General features: G+C 38.6%; 3 protein-coding genes across 3 annotated transcripts; 1 reads left to right on the top strand and 2 right to left on the bottom strand.

Moving 5' to 3' along the window:
• The first annotated feature begins 6,267 nt into the window (after nt 1–6,267).
• LOC131520586 (olfactory receptor 1M1-like) lies at nt 6,268–7,386 on the top strand. The gene is made up of 2 exons (XM_058744938.1): nt 6,268–6,285; nt 6,382–7,386. Exons 1-2 carry the CDS (start codon nt 6,268–6,270, stop codon nt 7,384–7,386), a joined length of 1,023 nt encoding a protein of 340 aa, XP_058600921.1.
• A 1,484-nt stretch (nt 7,387–8,870) lies between these two features.
• Nucleotides 8,871–9,830, bottom strand: LOC131554206 (olfactory receptor 6N1-like). Its single transcript, XM_058799407.1, has one exon. It carries the CDS (start codon nt 9,828–9,830, stop codon nt 8,871–8,873), a length of 960 nt encoding a protein of 319 aa, XP_058655390.1.
• Nucleotides 9,831–17,097: 7,267 nt separating this feature from the next.
• Nucleotides 17,098–18,087, bottom strand: or40a1 (odorant receptor, family 40, subfamily A, member 1). The gene has a single exon (XM_058744824.1). The coding sequence runs from the start codon at nt 18,082–18,084 to the stop codon at nt 17,098–17,100; it is 987 nt and encodes a 328-aa protein (XP_058600807.1). The 5' UTR covers nt 18,085–18,087.

The following is an 18,087-nucleotide window of genomic DNA, read 5'->3' as shown; positions in this document are numbered from 1 at the left end:
TTTCATGATAGGTATACCTCAACTATGAGAGACAAAATGAGAAAAAAAAATCCAGAAAATCACATAGTATGATTTTTAAAGAATTCATTGGTAAATTCCTCGATAAAATAAGTATTTGGTCACCTACTGTCACGAATCTGGTCTGCACTTCCGTCCATTCACCACCAGAGGTCACTCGCTCACCACATGGACTTTCTCACCACACACCACATGGACTCCATTTCCCATCATCCAACACTGATCACAGCTGTCACCAATCACTCATTGCACTAATCACACGCACACCTGATCCCACGCACATACTGATCACACACTCTTTATAAGCCTTGGACTTTCTCTGCCTCTCTGCCGAGTATTGTATGTGTTTACCGCTCCCATAGCCGTAGCTACTCTACAGAGCCCCTGTTGTTTTCCTAGTTTTCCCCTGCCTGTTTGGTTTGTGTTTTCCCGTGTTTGTTCTAGCCCGTGTTTCCCTGGATTAACCCTTGCCTTGCCCACTGGATACTGTTGCCGATCGTCGACCTTTGCTTGCCCTAGGATTACTCTTTGTCTTGTCTCTGCCATACCTGTTTGCCATTGTTTCGACCCTGCCTGTACGACCACGTCTCTGCCTAATAAAAACTTGCACATGGATCCGCACGTCTCACGTCTCGTCAGCCCCGTTACAGAATACTCGGCCACACGAGGATCCAGCAGCTTTTCTGATGAACATTGGCCAGGTATGAACATTGCAAGACGGTTATTAGCCCTCAAGCAGGGTATGCGATCACTCGAGGACTTTATTCTAGAATATCTAGACATTGCTAATAATTCTGATTTTCCGGACGATGTCTTGATAGATTTTTTTTGTGACAGCATTAATCAGCCACTCAAGACTAAGCTTATTTGTGAGGGCCCACGTTCCTCACTCAGTCAGTTTTTGGATTATGCTCTGTTGTGTGTTGGCTCATCATTTACTGTGGGTGTTGCGGAAGAGGAACGCGACACCGCGTCTATGACGGTAATGGCGGACGCACCAGAGCCCGTTCACAAAATGGCGGCCACAACAACACCCCGTCATGTCATTACTGCCATTCATGAGCCAAGCCAATTCTCAGCTGATCTCCTAGAGTCACTTCACGTCACAGCTGCTCGCCCAGAGTCACAGCAGCACGACACGGCTGCTCGCCCAGAGTCACAGCAGCACGACACGGCTGCTCGCCCAGAGTCACAGCAGCACGACACGGCTGACGCTGCAGAACCTCCTGAGGTAGTGGCGCTCCCTGCCGTGTTCCCTGAAGTGATGGTGCCCGCTGCAGTTTCTCCAGAGGTGGCGGTACATGCTGCAGAACCTCCCGAAGCGGCGGTGCTCACTTCAGCTCCTCGTATGGTGGTGTCGCCCAGCAATGAACTCTCATTCTGTTGTGTTACGGTTGAAGAGACCATTACTGAACTCTCCCTGTGTCCTGAGTTTAACACTGTAGAACCTCCAGAGGTGGCGGCAACCGCCGCAGAACCTCCAGAGGTGTCAGCGGTAACAGTCAATGAACTCTCGTGCTGTCCTGTTCCGGCCAAGGAGGCCGTCCCTGAACTCTCGTCCTGCCCTGTCATGGCTATGGAGGCCATCTACGAATCCTCGTCCTGTCCTGTCGCAGCCAGAAGGGCTGTTCCTGAACTCACGTTCTGTCCTGTCACGGCTATGGAGGCCGTCAAAGAACTCTCGTTCTGTCCTGTCACGGCTATGGAGGCCGTCAATGAACTGTCGTTCTGTCCTGTCACGGCTATGAAGGCCGTCAATGAACTCTTGTTCTGTCACGGCTATGAAGGCCGTCAATGAACTTTCTGTGTTCCCTACCTCAGTCCTTGTGTCTGTGCATGTTCTGTCTCCTCCTCATGTCTCCATTCTCCCTAGGTCCCAGGCTCTGCTGTGGGTTCCTGATCCGTCGTGGTGGTCTTCGGGTCCGTCTGCTCCGCTGTGGTGGTTCACTATCTGGCTCTGGTGGTCTTCTGCACCGCCCTGGTGGGCTCGTGCTCTATCTGCGCCGCCGTGGTGGTCTGCTGTCGGGCTCTGGTGGTCTTCTGCACCGCCGTGGAGATCTTTGGCTCCGCCCTGGTGGGCTCCAGTCCCGCCTGCTCCGCCCTGGTGGGCTCCAGTCCCGCCTGCTCCGCCCTGGCTTCTTGCTCTGCCGGCTCTACCTCGGTCCCAGATCACTCCGCTTCCACAAGGACCTGGCCCTCCATCCCTCCCCCTGTTCCGCCTCCGCTCCACCTCCCTCCTGGATTAAAGACTGTGTGGAGCGTCTGGAAGCCGCTCTTAGGGGGGGGCTCTGTCACGAATCTGGTCTGCACTTCCGTCCATTCACCACCAGAGGTCACTCGCTCACCACATGGACTTTCTCACCACACACCACATGGACTCCATTTCCCATCATCCAACACTGATCACAGCTGTCACCAATCACTCATTGCACTAATCACCCGCACACCTGATCCCACGCACATACTGATCACACACTCTTTATAAGCCTTGGACTTTCTCTGCCTCTCTGCCGAGTATTGTATGCGTTTACCGCTCCCATAGCCGTAGCTACTCTACAGAGCCCCTGTTGTTTTCCTAGTTTTCCCCTGCCTGTTTGGTTTGTGTTTTCCCGTGTTTGTTCTAGCCCGTGTTTCCCTGGATTAACCCTTGCCTTGCCGTTTGGACTCTGATTGCACCCCATTGGATTCTAGCCCGTGTTCCCTGGATTATCTCTCTGCCTTGCCCACTGGATACTGTTGCCGATCGTCGACCTTTGCTTGCCCTAGGATTACTCTTTGTCTTGTCTCTGCCATACCTGTTTGCCATTGTTTCGACCCTGCCTGTACGACCACGTCTCTGCCTAATAAAAACTTGCACATGGATCCGCACGTCTCACGTCTCGTCAGCCCCGTTACACCTACAAACAAGCAAGATTTCTGGCTCTCACAGACCTGTAACAACTTCTTTAAGAGGCTCCTCTGTCCTCCACCCGTTACCTGTATTAATGGCATCTGTTTGAACTCGTTATCAGTATAAAAGACATCTGTCGACAACCTCAAACAGTCCAACTCCAAACTCCACCATGGCCAAGACCAAAGAGCTGTCAAAGGACACCAGAAACAAAATTGTAGACCTGCACCAGGCTGGGAAGACTGAATCTGCAATAGGTAAGCAGCTTGGTGTGAAGAAATCAACCGTGGGAGCAATTATTAGAACACTACAAGACCACTGATAATCTCCCTCGTTCTGGGGCTCCACGCAAGATCTCACCCCGTGGGGTCAAAATGATCACAAGAACTGTGAGCAAAAATCCCAGAATCACACAGGGGGACCTAGTGAATGACCTGCAGAGAGCTGGGACCAAAGTAACAAAGGCCTCAAATCTTGCAGTGCCAGACGTGTCCCCCTGCTTAAGCCAGTACATGTCCGGGCCCGTCTGAAGTTTGCTAGAGAGCATTTGGATGATCCAGAAGAGGATTGGGAGAATCAGATGAAACCAAAATAGAACTTTTTGGTAAAAACTCGACTTGTCGTGTTTGGAGGAGAAAGAATGCTGAGTTGCATCCAAAGAACACCATACCTACTGTGAAGCGTGGGGTTGGAAACATCCTGCTTTGGGGCTGTTTTTCTGCAAAGGGACCAGGACGACTGATCCGTGTAAACGAAAGAATGAATGGGGCCATGTATCGTGAGATTTTGAGTGAAAACCTCCTTCCATCAGCAAGGGCATTGAAGATGAAACGTGGCTTGGTCTTTCAGCATGACAATGATCCCAAACACACCGCCCGGACAATGAAGGAGTGGCTTCGTAAGAAGCATTTCAAGGTCCTGGAGTGGCCTAGCCAGTCTTCAGATCTCAACCCCATCGAAAATCTTTGGAAGTCCATGTTGCCCAGCGACAGCCCCAAAACATTACTGCTCTAGAGGAGATCTGCATGGAGGAATGGGCCAAAATACCAGCAACAGTGTGTGAAAACCTTGTGAAGACTTACAGAAAACGTTTGACCTCTGTCATTGCCAACAAAGGGTATATAACAAAGTATTGAGATGAAATTTTGTTATTGACCAAATACTTATTTTCCACCATAATTTGCAAATAAATTCTTTAAAAATCCTACAATGTGATTTTTCAGGATTTTTTTTTTTTCTCATTTTGTCTCTCATAGTTGAGGTATACCTATGATAAAAATTACAGGCCTCTCTCATCTTTTTAAGTGGGAGAACTTGCACAATTGGTGGCTGACTAAATACTTTTTTGCCCCACTGTAAATTACTAGCTGAATTGTTAGCTCTGAGTAAAAAGTGTAAAAATCACAAGGGCACCATTGCAGATCTTAAGGCTAAGCTAAATGCACAAGAGTTCATGTCTCCCAAAATGCTTAAAAGCGATGGGGCTAAAAAGCATTTTCACTTCCTCTAGGAAGTGACTTGCTATGATGATCCTGGAATGATTTGTTCAAAGGAAGCATGTGCCGCTGCTCAAAAAAGTGTGCCGCTTTCAGTTCTTAAGGTGATGCAACACCGCAATAATGGTGTAAAGGAAGCATTAGAGAGTCATGAAAATCCTCAAACTCCAGGAGAACACAGCAAACAACCCTATGGCAAAGATAGCAGGTTTTGTAGTTCCTGTCACAAAATAGGCCATACAGAGGAAAAATCCTGGTCACTGGGAAGGGGTAGACGTTCCACCTTATTTTCTGAAACATAGGAAATCACTTTCTAAGGGCAAAGATCAGTGGTTTACATGTAACAAGTCATCCTCAGGTAAAACTCTGTGAGTTAACTGCATTGTTCATGCAAGGCCTCCAGCTGTTGACTTCACTTGCTAGTGGGTTATCAGTTTAAACTGGCAGAATTTTAAAAGACGATATCTCCGTTTGCATTGAAGTTTCAGCACTGCAACTTTGCAGATATTGTTTATGCTCAAACAACAACATTACACACTAACTAACGTTAAAAAAGTGAAATCGCAATCAACCAAATGTGTTTGATCAGGGTTGGAACCTAAAATCTGCAGGTAGATCTTCAGGAACAGGATTGGGCATTGCTCTACATCAGTGGTTTTCAATCCTGGTTCTGGGGACCCACGGCTCTGCACATTTTTTTTGTGTCTCCCTTATTTAACACTGATTCAAATCATTAGCTCCATATACTGAACTAAGTGTGTCAGATAAGAAATACATACAAAATATGCAAAGCGGAGGGTCCCCAGGATCAGGATTGAAAATCATTGCTCTAAATTGTTTGGTAAAAAGCCGTAGGATATAACTATTACAAAATAAGTTGCATATATTTACAGCTTGTTTTTCAACAGTACTACAAATCAGTCAACAAACAAAAGTACTACATTTTTTTTTGGTCATAAAAATGTTCACTTGTGTGTCCAATCCTGCTCCTGAAGAGCCACTTTCATGCAGTATATAGTTTTTCTAGTGATCCCGATGACCTTGATTAGCTGCTGCAGGTGTATTTAATGAGGCCTAGAGATAAACTCTTCTGGAAGACCCTTCAGAATGGACAACCCGGCCTCAGAGGGGATATCTTTGGCCATCACTAAACTGATTGTTGATATTGTTACCAACTGGTAATATATAAATGATTAATAAAATATTTTGCTAACACTTTAAAATAGGGAACACTTACTGTATTCACTATTAACTACGACTTTACCCTCAACAAACCCTTAATTTGCTGCTTATTAATAGTTAGTAAGGTAGTTGTTAAGTTTAGGTATTGGTAGGATTAGGGATGCAGAATAAGGTAATGTATAATAAGGCATTAATATGTGCTTAATTACTACTAAAAATGGCTAATATTCTAGTAATATGCATGCTAATACGTGTTACCAATATTTTTTCTCCAAAATATTTTATGATTTTCCATTTTATTAATTTAATGCTTGCTCTTCGTCCTTAAATAACTATAATATTGTTGTGTGACAATAAATGTCAAATGAGAACACTGTTGTGAGGATTGTTTGCAGACCACTAATTAAAACATTGATCCAAACTATAGTGGCCAAAACATTTGCAGCATATATTGCATCACATTGTAGTCTGAAGATCTCATGAGATGAATCGGAAGGCATATTTGAATTCAATGACAAACATTTATTAATCTTCGCAGCTCGAGAGAATAAGGACCAGCATTTATAGCTCGGTAATCTCAGCTCAAGCGTTCAGATTGTCATTGTTATTGTTTGCTCAGACTCTAAAGTTTTATATATTGCATATATGTAATTCAAACATCATGCAAATTTACAAGAAGGTATGCAAAGTTACAAGAAGGTATTTTCAGAACTTTAAATTGTAGTTAGAGGTTTGAAATGACAAATTTGTAAATTTCCTAGATGTTACTTATGTTATGATCATTTCTGTTTTCAGCTTGTTCAAAACACCAAACGCAAAGCTGCAATGAATTCTTTAAATGTTAGTTTTTACCAGAATATCTCCATTGTTCATCCTGAATACTTTTTCATCATTGGACTTTCAGGTATACCTTATAGCAGTTATTACTATATATTCTTATTTATGGTTTATTTTATAACTGTAATTGGGAACTCTATAGTCCTTGTCATTATTGCTCTTGAACGAAGTCTGCACAGTCCAAAGTACATTGGTGTGTTTAACTTGGCCTTGGCTGATATTGGTGAAACTAATGCACTAATTCCTAACATGATGAAGACTTTTCTGTTTGACTCACGGTACATCTCATACAATGCTTGTTTGGCTAACATGTTTTTTGTGTTCCTCTTCAGTTCTATACAAAGTGTCACTCTTGTTGTTCTGGCATATGACCGCTTCATTGCAATTTGTTTGCCATTAAGGTATCATGCTCTTGTAAACAATACCACTATGATTTTAATTTTCTCAGCAGTTTGGGCATTTAATTCTTCTGTTGTGGCATTGATGGTGTCTTTTATTACCCAACTTTCTTTCTGTGAATCTATTGTGATACAGAGTTATTTTTGTGATCATGGACCAGTGTTTAGGTTGGCATGTAATGACAATAACATTAATAAGATCATTGCATTTCTTGTCTCAGTTTTATACATTGTAGCACCATTGATCATTATAGTCCTTTCATATATGGGAATTTTTCTTGCTTTAATCAAAATTACAACTTGGCAAGGACGTTTCAAAGCTCTGAAGACCTGTATTTCTCACCTGTTGTTAGTAGGGATATATTTCCTGCCCATATGCAGCTCATACATTGCTGCATTGTTGGTTTCTCTTACACCCAATGCCAGAGTCATCAGCACATCTCTGGCATATGCTATTCCACCGATGCTAAATCCCATAATTTATGTTTTAAAGACAGCTGAAATCAAAGACATTATTCGAAAAGTGTTTAAAAACAGATCTGCACCAATTAGAGAACATGTCTAAATGACTGAAATGTCTATTTATATATATTTAATGACTGGGAATTAAATTTACCCATACAGAGATTACATTTCCTGGCTCTTTATGACTTACAGTACAAAAATAATGCCAGTGGACAATATATGTTCACAAATGCATGCTTTTAAAAATTAACTTTTAAAGGAGTAACATTTGCATTAAAATGTGCAAAATTACTGATATCTAACCTATATTCATTAATCCAGCTGATTTCACATGTTTTGTACTGCTTGTGCAGTTGTTACTATGTTTATCTTAAACATATTGTTCACTGTCATCTATAAATGTATTTTGATTGATTTTTCTGCAATTACCTATACTCTTAAAAATAAGGGTGCTTGAAAGGTTCTTCACAGTGATGCCATAGAAGAACCATTTTTGGTTCCACAAAGAACCATTCAGTCAATATTTCATAATGTATTCCTGTTTGTTGAGCATGAGCATGTTGGTCTGAGATCTGCTGATGTTGCTCTTGTTTCTGTACATTTGTTATTTTCCCGTTTTTCATAATAATAAAAAAAAAAAAGAACATTAACCCATGCACACAAATATATGTAAGTTTCAGTTTATTGTGTAACCCTTTTCAAATGCTTATAGGTTTGATTCAAACATAACAATAAAAAGCGTAATATAAACATTTAGGCATAAAATTAAGTAGAGATTTACTATTTTTATTTTATTCATTTTAAGTAACACTTCATGAGGAAAAACAATGCCACAAGATTATGTAAAATCTCAGCTGCATAAATGATCTTTTACTGCCATCTAGAGGTAAATTCAAGTAAGTGTATGCTGTTTAACTGTGTTTGAAAACCTGAGATCAAAAGCTGGACAGTGTCATTCAAATAATATAATTTCCTAATATCCATTAATAACTCTAGAACTTTATTTTACTTTATTTTATTTTTTTATATTTAAAATGATAAGATATCTGTGACATTAAATAAATATATAAAGCAAAGTACATATTGTTTCTTCTAAAACACTGGGCGACGTCATGATATCTGTACAGACTTCACTGCTTTAGTAAAACTGAGGTCAAAAGCAGTAATGTTTATTCATTACTGAACATAACATATTGTAAGTATATGCAGCCAAATAAAAAGAAGTTTCAGTTTTCATATCACTATCTATTTTATTTAACACATAGTTATCAACCATATTTTTAGACATTTAGACGTCAAAGGCATTTACATTTTATATATATTTTATATATAGAACTTTTTTTGTAAATTACTTAAATGTATAAGACCTCACAAATGTTTGTATGACACTTTATATCCACAAAATGATAGACTTATTCAGAAATGCCTAATTTAAAATAAATGATTTTTTTATAAATAGCAAATAAGTTAATTAAATTTTTGTTTGCATTGCCTTTTGCTCATGTTATGTATGTAAATTTCAGAAAATATATACTGTACTGTATATAAATAAAATATTATAAAACTACAGACAAAAAGGTACAGTCAGGTCTTCACTGATTTAATGTATATTTTTTGCCTTTTAAGTTTTTTTATTAAAACCTTCTTTACCTCATCTGTTCTCAAACAATAAATCAGGGGGTTGATCATGGGTGGTAAAAGGCTATACATCATAATAATGACTAATCGCAAATCAGTACTGAATTTTATATTAATATTGCTAGACAAATAATTAAAACATCTGGGTAGGAAAAAAAGGGCAATTATGATAAGCTGAGGACTGCAGGTGGAGAAAGTCTTCATCCTTCCTTGAGCACTCGATATATGCAGAACTGCCACAATAATGGCACAGTAAGAGAAAACAATAACAGCAAGAGAGCCCAGTACTATCATAGCATGAATGAATGCTGGATAACTATATTCTTCTCTGTCAGTGCATGCCAGTGTTGTGATGGCAATATGATCACAGTAACAGTGCACAATGGAGTTTCTCGCACAGTAAGGGAGAGGATAAGCTCGGATGATCATCATCAAAGGGCCTATCAAACCCAACAACCAAGAGCCCAGGATCAGAATTAATACATTTCTGTTTGTCATGATACTGTGATACCGAAGTGGGAAACAGATTGCTGCATAGCGATCTATAGCCATTACAGCCAACAAACGTGCAGTAACTGAGCCAAAATAATGCACAAAAAACATCTGAAGAAAGCAGCCCAAGAATGAAATGGTTCCATCTTGAAACCAGTACCTGCCAATTATCTTTGGTAATGTTGTGGTGCTGAATAGTACATCACACACAACTAGATTTATAATGCAATAATAAACAGGTTTCTGAAGGCTCCTAGTCATTACAAACAATGCAAAAAATACAGCATTTCCCACTATTGTAAACACATAAACAAGAAACAGAACGGCTGATACGAGGCCATAATAATGAGACTGTAGTCCAGGAAAGCCGACTATGACAAAATCCTTCACAAAGCTGACATTTCCCACTGGCATGATGAGTTAAAGTCCTTAGAACAGTTTTAGAGTTTTGAATGTACACAATACTCAATTCATAATTAACATGACACAGTTTCAATGAAAAGAAAAGAAAAAAAGACAATTTTGATATTGTAATGGAGAGAATGCTGGAATCAGCCTGTCATCAGCTGGTTAAAAACATTGAGAAGAATGGCACACAGGGCTTGCATACCTCTTTCACAAGGTACCATAAAGTGCATTCTGCTTCAAACACATGATATATGCAGGGTTAACAGACAGATTTTATAAATATATATAAGCGAATGACGTAAAACAGCTGACGCACAGGCTCCAGGGATAATCAGTTCTTTCTACACTCTCAGAAAAAAAGGTACAAAAGCAGTACCCTTTCAAAAGATACACCTTTGTCATTTATTTGCATATTAGTAGGTTCTCATCCTTTTTTGGGGTTGGACCATCCATTACCCAGGCCCCTTAGCGCCTCTATCTATCTATCTATCTATCTATCTATCTATCTATCTATCTATCTATCTATCTATATCTTTTTTCTTCTTCTTCTTCTTCTTATTATTATTATTATTAAAAAGCATGTCATTAAATGCCAGATTTGATTTGACTGGACAGTTTGAATATCATTATCATCAGTTTCATAGGGAGTAAAAAGCAATGTGAGTAGTGTAAAACAAAGAAACAGTTCAAAACTTTTTATTGGGACATTCCAAAACTCTAATTGTGAAAAACGTGGCTTATAATGCACTAAGACAGTGATTGTTTGCCTCTTCTCTGGCCTCATTGGATAGTAAAGTGTCCACTGAAGTGCGGAAGCAGTAGTTCATCCAAGTATTTTCACCTACTGATTTTTAAATACAATGAATTTGGATGCACTATTCTTTTGGCATACTGTTTTCCACATTGTATATATAGAGATGTATTTCAATTTCAATATGCATTTGTTGCTTCTGTAAAGTAATCTGCCATTTCATGGAATTTCATACCTGTTCACCAAATTCCCATAACAAGCATTTTGGGGGGAGCATGGGAAAGAAACAGAAGCCATTGGCCTTATTATATTACAGTCAGTGTACCATCAGAATGATTCTTGAAACTGATCTTTAAAGGTTTTTGTTTGTTACATGGCATGAGAGTCTTTCAAATTATATGAGAGCAAAGGCCATCTGATTACTTTTTTGCATGATCTTCAGTTTATCTTTATAGAAATATAAACAGACATTGTATCATAAAAACTTCTTCATTTGCAGCTTCTTTGATCTATAGAATGTGTGGTAGATGCTTCGTCCTACAGAAAGTCTTTCACTCTCTTTCATAGGCTTTTGACTGCTATATTTTTTATTATCCACCAGATGGTGCTGTTTTCGACACACTCAAAGCTTTGAATCTTTTCCCGAAACAATCAGAGGAAAGCCTCAGTGCATCGCGAGCCTTCATTTGCCCATCACTACCATTCCAATTCTCGCGTGTGTTTTCATGACAAAACGTGGTTTAGGGACCAAATAGAGTCCTTGGGTGACAGAGTTGTTCTCAGCTCGAGTAGACCCCTGGTTGCAGATCATTTACATCAAGTCATGTAGTCTGAACAGCACAGCGATCTGCTGATGTGTAAAGTCATGTAGTGTGAACTTGGCTTAACAAACTTAACATCCAATCAGAGTTCTCTCTCTCACCGACGGTCCACGATGGCCCGACGCGAAATACCGCTGACGTGAGCCAGACGAGAGCTGTCCAGTGGAACACACCAAACAAACTACCCCGACGTCGTCCCAGACGTCTGGGCATCGGGATTATGAATTTCTGGAATTTTGGTGTTGAAATTTGGTCCCATTCTTGCCTGATATAAGTTTCCAGCTGCTGAAGAGTTTGTGGTCATCTTTGATATATTTTTCATTTAATGATGCACCAAATGTTCTCTATAGGTGAAAGATCTGGACTGCAGGCAGGCCAATTCTACGAAGCCATGCTGTTGTAATAGCTGCAGTATGTGGTTTTGCATTGTCCTGCTGAAATAAACAAGGCCTTCCCTGAAATAGATGTCATCTGGAGGGGAGCATATGTTGCTCTTTCAGCATTCATAGCGTCTTCCAAAACATGCAATCTGCCCATACCGTATGCACTTATGCAACCCCATACCATCAGAGATGCTGTCTTTTGAACTGAACGCTGATGGTACGCTGGAAGTCCTCCCTCCTCTTTAGCCTGGAGAACACGGCGTCCGTGATTTTCAACAAGAATGTCAAGTTTTGACTCGTCTGACCAAACACTTTTCCACTTTGAAACAGTCCATTTTAAATGAGCCTTGGCTCACAGGACATGACGGCGCTTCTGGACCATATTCACATATGGCTTCCTTTTTGCATGATAGAGATTTAGTCGGCATCTGCAGATGGCACGGCGGATTGTGTTTACCGACAGTGGATTCTGGAAATATTCCTGGGCCCATTTAGTAATGTCAATGAAAGAATCATGCCGATGAGTGATGCAGTCGTCTGAGGGCCTGAAGACCATGGGCATCCAACAAAGGTCTTCGGCCTTGTCCCTTACGCAAAGAGATTTCTCCAGTTTCTCTGAATCTTTTGATGATGTTATGCACTGTAGATGATTAGATTTGCAACGCCTTTGCAATTTGATGTTAAGGAACGTTGTTTTTAAAGTATTCCACAATCTTTTTACACACTCTTTCATAGATTGGAGAGCCTCTGCCCATCTTTACTCCTGAGAGACTCTACCTCTCTAAGACATCCCTTTTATAGCTAATCATGTTACGCACCTGAATGTCAATTAACTTAATTAGTTGCTAGATGTTCTCCCAGCTGAATCTTTTCAAAATGTCTTGCTTATTCAGCCCTTTGTTGCCCCCATGGCAACTTTTTTGAGACCTGTAGCAGGCATCAAATTTGAAATGAGCTAATTTAGTGGATAAAAGTTACAAATTTCTCTGTTTAAAGATTTGTTATGTTCTCTGTGTTCTATTGTGAATAAAATATTGGCTCATGTGATTTGAAAGTCTTTTAGTTTTCATTTTATTCAAATTTAAAAAACATCCCAACATTTCCGGAATTCGGGTTGTATATCAGCGAGATCTATATGTACGAAACTACTTACATTAAACACATATAAATATCAGCTGTCATTCTATATCCCCCAATAACATGTCTTAGATGATATTTCAATGCATAGTTTTTTTTTATTTTATTTTATTGTGGTGTCAAAACATAATACAATACAATATAATGTTGATTGTGTGATATAATAAATGCCTGAAAAACACCTTAAAAGCTTGATGTATCATATTTGCCATATTACCATAATTACTCTAAAAGTAAATGCTACAGTCCAGTAAGTGGATTCAACAGCAAAAAGACACATGTACCACAACCTGAAGTGGGACATTTTCAGAATTATACTAAAAGGCCTCATACGCCTTAGGTTTAAGATACTGAGAGGCAGAAACTATTTACAGCTTTTTCAACTGTTTACACACAAAATCTTTACTTGTCACACAATTTCTGAAACCTGACACTCAAACAGCAGAAGCACACACCAAATCTGCAAAACCGTACACTAATTCTCGGCATTTGACTCAGTTTTCAATTTCAGAAAACTCTTTTTGCAAAACACAACACACAATTCTCTATGTAACACACACAAATCTAACAGGAAGTATCTTGATTTCCTTTTTCAAACACAGCCATTTAAAATGCCATACTAATTCATCAGCGCCTCACACTAACTCCTCACATGCACAAACACTCATTGCTTTATTTAACACCAACCAATCATGGCTTTAGAATAGGCCTATAAATAGGCCACAGGTCAAGTTATACAGTTTTTCTTGCTTCGTCGCTTTGATGCATTTCTCAGATCAAAAATGAAATTCTCAAAACTACTTTGTTCAACCTCCACATCATCTAGTCACTTGTGCACATCATAAAAGCAGTTTCAAGTTGTGATTGCTTTGGTACATTCATTCAACTGATTATGTACATTTGTCTGCGGTTTCCTACATTATCAGTTGCTAATGTCATGTTGCTCAAAATGTATTATATAGTTCTCTGTGCAAGTCAGACCACTAGTAAAAGTGTAACTGCGAATTCGATCCAGTCTCTTTCAATCAATACCGCACATACAGTAGTGTAAATTTGTACTTTTGAAATGGATACATGGCATACATAAGAAGTGCAGCCTTCTGCATTTCAATACAGTAACTGTCATCCAAACTGTTGCCATAGTTTACATCAGGTATACTAACAGAGTGCACTGTTATATTGACAACATGACTAAGCAGTTTGACTATCTTGTTTGTGAACAATGACACAAGGACTTTTTTGTTCTGATGGCACTGATATGTTCATTGACATAAATACTTACTTTTGAGAGATGAACTAAAGATTTTGAGTAAGTTACAGGCTTTTGCAGGTAATCCATTGTGTGGTGCTGTTTGCACAAATTGTTTTCAGAAATGCACATACTTCTTTGCCGGTATTACAGTAAGGATAATTCGAGAAATGCACCAAAGTGACGAACAAAAACTGTAATTAACTAACTTGGTCAGTAAATAACCAGCAAAGTGTGCCCAAATGTTTAATTGATAGTGTAGTGTAATTGCTATATGATGTCACAAATTTAATTTCACAAAGAAGTTAATCTATGGCATGATGAAATACTCCCAGTGGAACAAAAGATCAAATGAGATTATTTTACAGTAATAAATTCTCTATAGAGATTATTTAGAGGCCTCCAGGTCAAATCCCTATAAGCATGATTCAAGCTAATGATTTAATACAATTATGCACATTTCCCATACTTGTTTTTTAAGAGTGCTTTTTACAGTTTTTGCCTATTGCTTACACACTTTTTGCAGAATTTGGGTCATTATGTCAAAACTCTACACACAAGCCAATCAGACATAGCACTTGGAGATTGGTCTGAGGTCATTTTGGGGCCCTTGAGATGTTTTGACATGCCCTGATATTTGTGCTTATTTCAGCTACTTAAAACATACTATTGACCAACATGTAATTTTTTTGTATTCAGCACAAACTGTGCTACAATAATATGTGACCAAGATGGATGTACATGTTTGCATTTTTTAGAAAAGAAATATTATGCGTGGTTAGTAAGTTTTGGGGAAAAAAAATGTAGCTGAAATAAGGCCATAAAACCCACACTAAATAGTTCTGAATAAGACTTTTGAGTAATCAGTCTTGTAGGCTAGAATATTTACTTCAAAATTATGTGAATATCATTCTGCTTACTCATTCACAGAAAACAATATATTGATTTAAAATTTTCAAGACATGTTTTGTGATCGAGGGTCTATATGCGAGGGAGTGGCAATGGCCATGAATATTAAGTGAGTCTCACCTGAGAGACAAAGGGCCCTCCCCTAATGGCCCAGACTGTGACTTTGAGGCAGGTAAGAGAGAATGTGAGGAGATTGAAAAAAATTTTTTTTATAATTATTTGTATTTTATTTACAACACCGTATAATCAAAACATACATAATGAAGGTCAAAGACACATTATTGTGCACACTGATCTAACCACAGAGATGTGAACAGACTTCAACAGATTCTGTTCAACAAGTGAAACAAGTAAATCATACCTGATATTTACGTGTTTTATTTAAGTGTTTCTACTTCTTTCCATGGATTCAAGAAGAAAAAAACATAATCAGTAGAAAAGGAGCTTGTTTTAACATAGAATATCAGTGTAGTTGAACATCTGATGTTGGTGCAGCGATCACCGTGCTGATTTGGTACTCCTGAAAAATGTCTTATCATTATAAATGTTGAAAACAGCGGTGCTACTTAATGTTTGTACAAACCAGGATAATCTTCTCAGGATTCTTTGAATAGAAGGTCAAAAGAGCAGCATTTATTTAAAAACAGAAATCCTTGTTAACATTGTAAATGTCTTAACTGAATTGAATGCCTCCTTACTGAATAAAACTGATAATCTCATAACAGTAGCCACATAATTTATACCTACTGCGATGCATGCTGGGAGCTTTGCAGACCCTTAACAATTCAAAACATTCTGTAATATGAAAGTGTTTGATTATACAACTCTTTTTATGCTAGTTAGGACAACATTTGGGAGAATATTGTTGATATAAGAGGGTTTTTTTTTTTTTTTTGTCTGTTGTACATTTAAAGTAATTCAGTGCTTGTGTAACTGGTTGGTTTTAAAGAAACTTCCTATCTTAATTCTTGACTTAAGAATAGATTTCAATTATGATATATTTCCTAAGTAAAACTGCCATTGTTATTAAACAGATAGTATTCTGAGTTAGGATGTTTCTGTAATTTAGCCCAGATCACTCTTTAGATCCCTTATTGATATTGTGTAGTGTAAACACTATTCAAATTCTAAAAATCTCTAAAATAATAGCATTTTAATAAAGCTATTATATTTGTAGTTATGAAATGCTCACTCATCAGATGATTTCTAAGGATACTGCTTATTTTACTAATTTTACTTATTTTACATTTAATTCAAAGTGCATTTATGCCTTTCATAATCTTGAGGTGCATTGTTTCCTTTTTCTGCCATCTAGTGGGTAAATGAGAGAATGAATCTTCGATTCCACATTGAAATACCCGGTGGTTACACAAGAAAATATTCCTGTTTTTTATTATGAATTATTATGAATTATTTTGACTTCTGGTGTTCTTAAGTATGAAACAGCTCCGAAGGTACTTTGTCTTGATTCCCCCGTAAATGGCAACATGTGATAGGACATATTAGATTATATTAGAAGATAAGATATATTCCTATTTTTAAAATGGGTTTACACTGAAGGTATATCTGATGTCTGTATGAGATGTCTATTTAGTGTGTTTGTGTTTTATTCTGTTTTTGTTCATTTAAAAGTCATTCAGTCTCTTAAATTTACAGATTTGTATGGACACTGTTTGGAACTTATTACATTATGAAACACTAATAACTTTGCTTCCATGTAACCACTTGTGAATGACTAGATAAAACATCTAAAAATGTGATATTTACAAAAACTACAGTACTAAAAATAATAAGTGAATAAAAATGCTGGTAAATAAAATTAAATCAACCAACTAATATTTCCATCATTTATATTCTTTTTTGCACTGAAAGATGAGTAACTCACCATGAATACAATGCAATAATAATACGTAATGCACAGGGTCAAAACAGTGGGTCATTAGGACAAATTCAGGACATGTTAAACATAATTAAAAAGTTTACAAATTATAAGTACTTTGAAATGGGAAAATTGTTATCATTGTTATCCATTGGCCTCATTTTTAATGATCTGTTGTGCCACTTTTGACTTTCCCAGAAGCTTGGCTATCTTGTCTCGGAGTTCATCAGTCTTTAAGCTGTAGATGATGGGGTTCAGCATTGGTGGGAGGGTAACCGAAATAGTCAGAATTGCTGTGAAAAGATCTACATTTTGAACTAATCGCAGGTTCCCTAGTATATATGCTAGAATGACAGGCATATAATAGAGCAGCACCAGTAGCAGGTGAGTGAGACAGGTGTGGAAGGCCTTCCAGCGCTGTGATATGGATGCAATCCTTGTCACAGCAACCACTACAATCACATAGGTGAAGATAATAAAAGACAAAGGGCCTAGTAAAACAGTCAAAGTCTTAGCTGTAGCCAGTTGTCGGTTGAAAGAAATGTCTGTACAAGCCAACCTGTAGACTGGGCCGTGTTCACAACAGCAGCTTTTTACCTCTCTCGAGCCACAGTAAGGGAGTCTGGCTGCAAAAATGATTGGGAAAATCTCCAGCAAAATAACCAGAGACCAAATCCCTACTATTATGAGCAGCATCCTCAGGTTGGTGTTTATAGTAGAATAACGTAGAGGCCAGCAGATCGCGATCAGACGATCATACGCCAAAAGAGCAAGAGAGAAAGATTCCATGTCACCAAAAAAATGCATGAAGAACATTTGGGAAAAACATGCTCCAAATGAAACATAATTCTGATTGAACACAAAAGCAGGCACCATTTGAGGAATAATAACACTATTCATTGAAATGTCAACAATGGCTAGATTACATACAGCAAGATACTTGGGGTTCTGTAAGCTGGAGTTCATTAGCACGACAGTCAGAAGAACAAGGTTACCCAGCAAGGTGACAATGTAGATGATCACCAAGACCAAAATGAGGTAGTTTTTGTTTGCCAGAGTGCGAAAGGCAGTTAGATAAAATCCTTCATTGAAAGAATTTGTTCCATTGCTGAAAGCAACTGAAAAATTCATTTG

The sequence above is a fragment of the Onychostoma macrolepis genome, chromosome 15 (assembly GCF_012432095.1).
Source record: "Onychostoma macrolepis isolate SWU-2019 chromosome 15, ASM1243209v1, whole genome shotgun sequence".
Lineage (NCBI taxonomy): Eukaryota > Metazoa > Chordata > Actinopteri > Cypriniformes > Cyprinidae > Onychostoma > Onychostoma macrolepis.
Note: the sequence above shows the minus strand (reverse complement) of the source record. Positions and strands in the feature narration are given on the sequence as shown.